This window comes from Saccostrea cucullata, unplaced genomic scaffold (assembly GCF_032062105.1).
Source record: "Saccostrea cucullata isolate Sc308-1 unplaced genomic scaffold, CSIRO_AGI_Scuc_v1 ctg1506, whole genome shotgun sequence".
In the NCBI taxonomy this organism is placed as follows: Eukaryota; Metazoa; Mollusca; class Bivalvia; order Ostreida; family Ostreidae; genus Saccostrea; species Saccostrea cuccullata.
Genome location: NW_026922712.1, coordinates 170,294 through 178,713, shown reverse-complemented (window position 1 = coordinate 178,713; position 8,420 = coordinate 170,294). Strand labels below are relative to the sequence as shown.

The 8,420-nt window shown below is 31.9% G+C and overlaps 1 protein-coding gene across 1 annotated transcript; it reads left to right on the top strand.

The window, feature by feature from the left end:
• Positions 1 to 4,218: 4,218 nt before the first annotated feature.
• On the top strand, positions 4,219 to 7,668 carry LOC134262277 (uncharacterized). Its single transcript, XM_062744655.1, has 5 exons — positions 4,219 to 4,446; positions 5,718 to 5,796; positions 6,262 to 6,449; positions 6,620 to 6,739; positions 7,053 to 7,668. The coding sequence occupies exons 2-5, from the start codon at positions 5,733 to 5,735 to the stop codon at positions 7,644 to 7,646; spliced, it is 966 nt and encodes a 321-aa protein (XP_062600639.1). The 5' UTR covers positions 4,219 to 4,446; positions 5,718 to 5,732; the 3' UTR covers positions 7,647 to 7,668.
• The last annotated feature ends 752 nt before the right edge of the window (positions 7,669 to 8,420 follow it).

Here is an 8,420-nt window from a genome sequence, read left to right as displayed (position 1 = left end):
ATTGAAAAGTTAAAGTCATCAGGTTTATCATAGAGCTCGGTTGTTAGATTACCTCAAGTATCTTTTTAAAGAAAAATATCTAAACATGAGACAGATGTTTCCGACTCTGTCATGTGTCTGTGGCATCTTTTGTTTCAATCTCACATGGATAAATCTTATCGACATAAGAATGGAAATAAACACTGTTACATGCAGTTAGCAATACATTTGTACGTCGTAGATATATCTAAATTTCAAGTTGAAGGCCACAAAAAGATTTTAAACAAATTCTACTTCATATGAATACAAGAAAAGGTCTGTTATAAAGTACTTGTATAAAGTGAATGAGATTGGTATATTTCAACAGAATGTTCACTCTAGCATATCAATACACAAGCTTTAAACGAGTGTGAGTGTGTGAGTGGTCAACATAAGAGGCTTATTCCTCCTAGGCATCTGACCCCACCTCTAGATTTTTAGGGGTATACGTGCCTTGTGCCATATTCAGGTATTGTTTATTGATTTTTTTTTTACCTTGATCAAAGTTTTCTTTACCTTTTAAAATCTATTCAAAATAATTTAAGCTGTTCTTCTTTTACACACTGATAGTCACACTAATGAAATGTAAAGCTAACGAAAAGCAATCATGCTCAAAGGCCTAATTAGATAACAGACATTGGCGTCGGAAGCAAATTGAAAGTGGGGGGGCTAAGTGTATAAAAAAATTTTTTTATACCTTCCATAAAACTTGACAAGCAAAAAAAAAAAAAAAAAAAAAAAAAAAAAAAAAAAAAAAAAAAGGAAATTTCCTTTTCCCAAAGACGAAAATCCTATTTCGTGGGGGGGGGGGGGGAGGTAGGTTCGATATTCAGTACCGAAATTTTTTTCCAAACTCCACTACTTTTTCATTACTTTCCTCTTTTTTAACCTATACTGCGACTTGTCTGTGAAAAGCGGTGGGGGGGGGGGCTAAACCTACGCAGCAATATTCAATGTCTATACTAAGTATATATTTGTAAAAAAGCCACCCCCGGGCCGGTTCCGACACTTATATGCTGAACCTGGACAACAGACAATGGAATTTTTATAAAGGTAATTGTAGGTAGAATGCAGAAATCCTCACGGGGGGGGGGGGGGTCCTCTCTCTTTTTATCTGCTTTTTCTAGTAATCATTAATTATTTATGTCTAGAAATTTAATTCACATTAAATTCTATTTTCATTATCATTGTACCACAGAATCAAACTCGTTTATTATACCCCTCGCAACAAGTTGCGTGAGGTATAATGTTTTGGACCCATCAGTCAGCCCTTTTTTTTAATTGGTCAGCGCAACTTCTTATAAACTAATGCACAGAGTTTTGTCGAACTTTCCAGATATTTATAGGAGTCAATGTGTCTGGATTTGCACATCACCAGGAAATTCCGAAATCTTTATTTTTTCGGGAATTTCCGCACTTTTACATATAGATTTTGGCCATATCTTGAATATAAAGATGAGCAGTTTGTCAGCGAAATTCTTCATAAACCGCTACACACAATTTCGCCAAACTTTGCAGATATTTAGGACACAATGTTCATAGATGTGCATATAACAAGGAAATTACGATTCCTTAATTTTCTTCTGGGAATTTCGAATTTCAGCACTTCGACTTTTGGGTGTGCGTGGGATATGTTTTCATTCACTGTGCATAAAATTATAAATAACTTTAAATCAAATTATATTAGGTCTAATAAAGCCAATACACAGTATTCATTTGATAATAATTGATCATAAAGAAATGCAATCTGTTTCCGACGTTTTTCTTAAATTATTTTTATGAGAGTGTTAATATGCATGTTTTATTACACCCCCCCCCCCTCCTATCACAGGAAAATATCTTCAAAAGGTGAATGATTCGTAATAATGCATGCTTTATTATAAATTTAATGAATTTAATCCATGTAACCATAAATTCTATTTGCAACATTTACAGACAAGAGTAATGTTTAGTTTTGAAAAAAATTACTTGCATTTTTTTCAATCAACCCCACTGAGCTTTCAACCTTTGATATTTTCCCTGACGAAATAAAATGATCGGCATGGGCCACGTGTGTCCAAGCATCTTTTACTGTTGAGTTAGTAATGGATTACATGACTTCTGGGATGCATTTTTCAATAAAAGTAAAATAGGATAATTCTTTCGACATGTGCACATCCCTGTAACGATAGCAGTATATTCAGGTAAATGTTTTAGCACTGCGTTTGACGCGTTTTCTCGACCTTCATGGATTTTTGCTGTACATGAATGTATTTTCTATATTGCAGGAAATGCATTTAAAAATAATTTAATTCTCGGTATAGTTCTATTTTTTTTTTGTCGAATTCTTACTTTTCAAACATGTATTTGGTCAGTTTATTCAGTTTATGGACTTCTAAAAACTATGCTATCGGAGATGTGTACATGTCGACAGCCAGGCTAGAAAATCACTCAAGTGAAACAATTCTACAAGGCTATATATAGCAGGTACAGGTGGCCAAAAATCTTCGATTAAATATGGCGGAATCGAAGAAATATGGCGGACAAGGGCGTACAGGAATGTAGTAAGTCGTACAAAGATGAAAACTGATGCCTTTTTAAGAGTTCATGTCAGCTTTAATGTTAATGATAATGCCCTAAGATGCCACTCAATATGCGACTTTACCAAAAAATATCACTGTTTCAACCATGCATGGATTTAGCAAAATTGACTGTAATAGAAGTTGTTAACACAAGTGTTTGGTCGATACAGCGACCTTTTCAGCATGTACAACATATCATCGAGTCAAAAATGCTGACTGACGTTTTCATACTTACTTAAAGACCATAAATTACAAAATTAATCGTCTACGTTTTTTTTTTTTGGTTTGTTTTATCCCGATCATGACAAAGAGCATACGGTGGGTCTGACCGGTTGGCAGGAGAATCTCACACCTCCATGTCACCTTATCCCACACGATGTTTTAAAGGTCCGCGTTAGCGCTGCTCGTGATTTGTATTGTTTAAATGGACTTCCGAGCTTGAATACTGTTCATTATCTCCGTAAATTTCATCAACTTGTTTTTCAGTAGCTTATTTCTATCTACAAAGGTTTTGTATAATGCAGATCATTCTTAACATGAAGACATAAACAACATATGCAGGTAATACATTGCTGTAAGATAATTGACTATAAGGGTTTAAGTAATTAATTTGCCATTAATATTGTTTTCTGGGAAGCTATCCAAATATAAAATAGATCTTAAAATATATCTCGATATGTTTCATTTTCAACTCTAAATAACACTATATATGCTCTCTTTTCAATGGGATATCGAAACAACGTTGGAAATGGACATAAATATCATTTGATACATTGTCATCGACATATCAGAATGTCGAATTAAAGACCACTGCAAGATACTCTTTTAATGTAGAAATTTTGAATAAATTGTGCTTATTACTAATAGATATAATGGTTTCCCAGTAAATTTTAACAAATTGATGGAAGAACAGGTCTCCAAAGATTACATATATATTATCAGTTGGAAACTAGAGCATCTTTTGCAATGCCATTCTTGATATGCAGAATCAGAATGTTTTAACAAAAAACTTAAATCTGCAGATGACCCGTGACAAAGTAAGCAAATTTATGAAAACCATTTTTATTAAAAAGGCATTTAAATTTGTCTATGATGTTAAGAAAACTCTACTTATTACAGGATATGATATTATGAAGTGTTGAAGATTCGTGTTATCTGATATTTTTGTTTATGATAACTCTTTAGTTGCGAATTTTCCAAAACTAATCTTTCTTGCAGCTTTTGAGTATCCATCATTGATAAACACCATGTATCGAACTGTTGTTAATATTTTCGTGAGATGAAAAGAAAACTTTGTAGAAAATTTACGAAAACCCTTGAAGTTTATATTATATACATGTAGTAAGGATTTTCGTGATTTTGTTTTAATCCAGTATTATTGATATGGTAATAAGACTTCATTATGATTGGGAATATGAAAAAAAATTAGAACTGGCATTTGATTATGACACAAGTTTTAAAAAATAATGGGAAATAATTAAAAATGTATTTGTAAACGACTTAAAATTATATAGTGGTTTAAAATAAGGATAAATCCACTTGACACACTGCTGGAATTGACCTTTATATTAGAGATAATATATGATTACTTATATATACATATATATATTTGTCACTCAGCATTCCGTACAATCGCGAGACTGTGTTGTGGTACATTTTAAAGTACACACTTGGTGGAAACCCGCTTGAAGGTTTATTTATCAAAGATAAAGGATTTCTAGCCGTGGTTTTCTTAATTCATATTATACACGTTCGTCAAATGCTTGGATACTAGGGTATTTGTGGTTCGTCATACGCCGTCTAGTGATGAGCAGCGAATACACAAATCTGTCATCGTCGCCTTAATTTGACAGTTTTGGGAAGTTTTGTAAGTGTTTTAACATATATTATCTTTTGTTTTGGTAATTTAAATCTTTCTTTAGAGTACATATCTTTTTAACATTTTGATTTTTTCTACATACTTTATGTAACATTATACATAAAATATGTCGAAACTGCTTTTATGAACTTTGAATCTAAAAAAAAAAAGAGTTTTAAAGAATGCAGATTAAATACACAATTTGTACTTGAAATGATTTTTTTTTAAATATCTCAAAAATAATTTTTTTAAAAATATATATAATAATGTTTTTGCGATAAAATGAATAACAAAAACAAATTGGATATTTTCAGATTATTTAATTGATTGCATTTCTATAACTTTAACAAAACTATTTTGCTGAAATCTGAGAACTACTGGAAACAAAGTTATTTTAAATTTAATTTTGATATCTCATGAATATATGGACAATTCGGTTGAATATGAATGATTCTATGTACAATCAATTAAGTTCCTTTGTCTTCCTTTTCGGTACATTATATAATATGCTATCAAATTGCATTGAATGATTGACCTTCCTTAGAAAGATAAAAGGAAAGAAATTAAACTAAAATACTAATGTAGTAATTATTAATAATTGATAAGAAATCAGTTCTGAGTAAGCATGAAGAAATAGAAATAAATGTAGTTAGTTTTTACGAAAAAAACAAAAAAAATTTAGAATCATTACATTTGATTTAATTAATTGAATTGAACAAGCAAAATATAATTGCTTTTCCAAAAATCTAAAACTTTTATAATGCAAATGATGAAGAGAATAAACTAAGAAATAAAAATCATTAATGAGAATACATGTATTATAATGTTAACTGTCTTGCCTTCTTTCCGTAACGGTGATAGAGATGTCCATTTGGATTATTCTTGTAATTACCCTGAAGATACAAAATAATTAGAAACAGGGTGGGCCACGATTAGGCAGTTATGTGCATCTACTCGCACCCGGGTCTGCGTAACAGTCGGTATGTCTCCCTAATACACGGAAAGATGTTCCCCCGGGGGTAGCTTTACGTCACAAGATACAAACAGAATGTAATATTTGAGTCACCTTCCGTTTTCCGTTCACAAGTTTTTACTACTATCCTTGACTTCTTGTTCATTGACTGCCATTAATAGGAAGTGTGTCTGTCGAAACGCATCATGTGAATCAAACCAAAAAATTTTAAAAATGTGACTTAAAATACGTAAATTTATAATTGTGGCGATTAAGTTTAATTTGGGAAATATATATACTGAAAATATTTTTATTGTTTTAAATTTAGGATCGTGTTTGAAAAATGACAAAATGGTTGCTTTTAGTTGTCACGTGCACGTGTCTTCTATTTGGAGATGTCGCATCAGGTGAGGTTACATTTATTTACGTTTAATAATAATCAAATATAGTACGAATTGTTTAAATTTTGATAAGAAATGTATACCTAGATAAACCAATTATTGACGAAAATATTTAGTTTAGTACAGTTGATGACCTTTTAAGAAAAGCGTTGATAAAGAGATATAGTTTGTTGTCAGACAAGATATTTATTTACACAGGCGTGAAAATTATTGATTTGTCTGAAAATGAGTTTTAACCTCAGGGTTGCCTTCTTGACTTATCAAAGAACGTTTTAATCACTTATATCTTATGTATATTTGTCATGTACAAAAAAAATAGAATTAAAAATTGTAACAACCATATCTTATAAACATAATCCTTTTTAAAACATTTAAATACTATTTTCTTCATATAATCCTGAAAATTTCGAGTATCAGCCCTTTAGAAAGTTATACTCTTTTCGAATACATGGCATATTTTTGTGTTTTCAGAAGAAATCCATCAAGTATATGACTTTGAGATTGACAGTGAAGGCCATGCAATGGAGGGGTACTTATTTCCAGATCTTCACTCAGGGGACAAAGTGCAAGTGAACTTAGCTGAGGGCGAATCACTCACGGAGAATGCCAGGGATGTGAAATACATCCGCCTGAAAATTCTCAAGTCAAAAAATAATTCGGTATGTTGTAAATTTCATGTACGTAAAAATAATTTTTGCAATTTTTTTTTATGTCATGAAAATAAAAAATATTACTTAAAATGAAATCACTGTTTGAAATATTACCATCAATAAGTTCATCTGTCTTTTTGAATGATGTTTTTTTTTCATGCCATGTTTTTTTTTTATAGAGCGCTCCCCCTTTCCGTGTGTTCGACTCGGAATACTTCTCAGTCGACAAAAACAACTATATTGTGGTGGACACTAATCATACTGACGAGTTACAAGAGAAAAGGGAGCTTAGGTTTTATGTAAGTTTTAAATTACGCACGTTAATGGGTCTGATTGAAATGCATCGTGACATCATTAACTAGTTGTAATGTACTAACATTTTAAAATAATTATAACTCAGCCATCTTTGCTAGCCAATGGTTTTCGGTCCACTTCGTTTATGGGGAGCTGAGTGGACCGAAAAACTTTGGCTAGCGAAGATGTAACTCAGCTGACTTTTGGATTTGCAAAAACATGTGAATTGTAGAAATGAAATTATAAGTGTATTAAATACTAGCAATTTGTTATATTATTACAGTCCAAACACTAAGCATTTTTCTTTTTTCGTTCCAGGTTGTACTTATTAACGAACATGGTCAGGCTGTCTCAAATCCTCTTCCATTTATTGTCCGTATTGAAAATAAAACTGAAGAATCAGTGGACTACCCCATGCATTCTGCCATTTTTGCAGGGGTTTTAGTTTTAATTATAGTTCTGCTAGCGCTGGGAATTCCATTTGTGGTAAGGGCAAAGAGGAGATACAAGCAAGGAAAACCAGTGATGAAACTAGGTAGTCATCCTGGTTCTAGTCCGGATTTGAAGACTATGATGGTTTCCGAATCAGTGGAGGATATTCCAGGAATGAAGCACCAACAAAGTGAACCAAACTGGTATGGGGAAAAGAGTATTTTCTCCTATGAGGACGAGGTGAAAACAGAGAAAGCTACCTTCACCAAAGAAATCAAACAGCTAGAGAGGAAAATTTCACAAGGACTTAGTAGTAATAGTGCTGCACTAGACGATGACGACGGATTGGTGAAATATACAAAGACCCCTCAAAAGGGGATTCTTAAGAATAACGACTCTAATCATAGTGACAATGAAAAAGTCTCCGTCTCTGCTGATGTGCATGGAAAGCCCTATAGCGAAGAACAATCAAAATTATAGTATTGCATTTCACCAAAGATGTTTTTTTTCCCCTTCAAATATATAGTTTTTATAGTGAATTATTTGTTATACATGTACATCTATATAAGCAAAGCTTGATTAATTTACTGTATATTATAGTAATCAAATCAGATTATACTCTGTATATTTTAAAATTGTATTTTGTTATGATATAATTTATGATTATTTATATGGATGATATTTATTTCAGTAAAGTTTTCAGAATTAAGAGCGATTCACAAACTATTTTATTTTTTCCTCTGATGATTTTAATTATGAATATTAAATGACAAATGATTTCATGTTACAAGGATTCTAAGTATCTCATTTAAAGAAGGCTTTTTGCAAGTTTAGCAATCGCTGTAATATGACTTCTTTAAATATAAATTTTATACAACCTATCACATCTTTAGACCTATCACATCTTTAAATTGTATTTTATCCGATTTAGTTCATACCATTTACGAGGATATTTTTAAAATACTTAATATGGCATGGTTTAGTCTGTTTACAATCAATACATACGAAAGGTCTACAACGGGTGTGAACAATCGAAAGGATGCTTAATCCTTTTTCTAGCGATTGGAGTCAATTTCGGTCAAACCGGAAGTTGTCTTAAACCGCTTTAAATTTTTCACCAAAATCAACATAGATTTCAATCATATAAAATACTAAATACAGATGGACATCAATTTTGGTCTGGAGGCTTTCTTTTGAACGAAAACACAACTTTTATTTACCTATCTTTGAAGCAGTGCTTCTGAAGACGGACGG

Coding starts and splice junctions, on each gene's coding strand:
- LOC134262277 (XM_062744655.1), top strand. CDS start 5,733: ATGACAAAATGGTTGCTTTTAGTTGTCACGTGCACGTGTCTTCTATTT. Junction 6,450..6,619: donor TCAAGTCAAAAAATAATTCG/GTATGTTGTAAA, acceptor TTTTTTTTATAG/AGCGCTCCCCCTTTCCGTGT. Junction 6,740..7,052: donor AAAGGGAGCTTAGGTTTTAT/GTAAGTTTTAAA, acceptor TTTTCGTTCCAG/GTTGTACTTATTAACGAACA.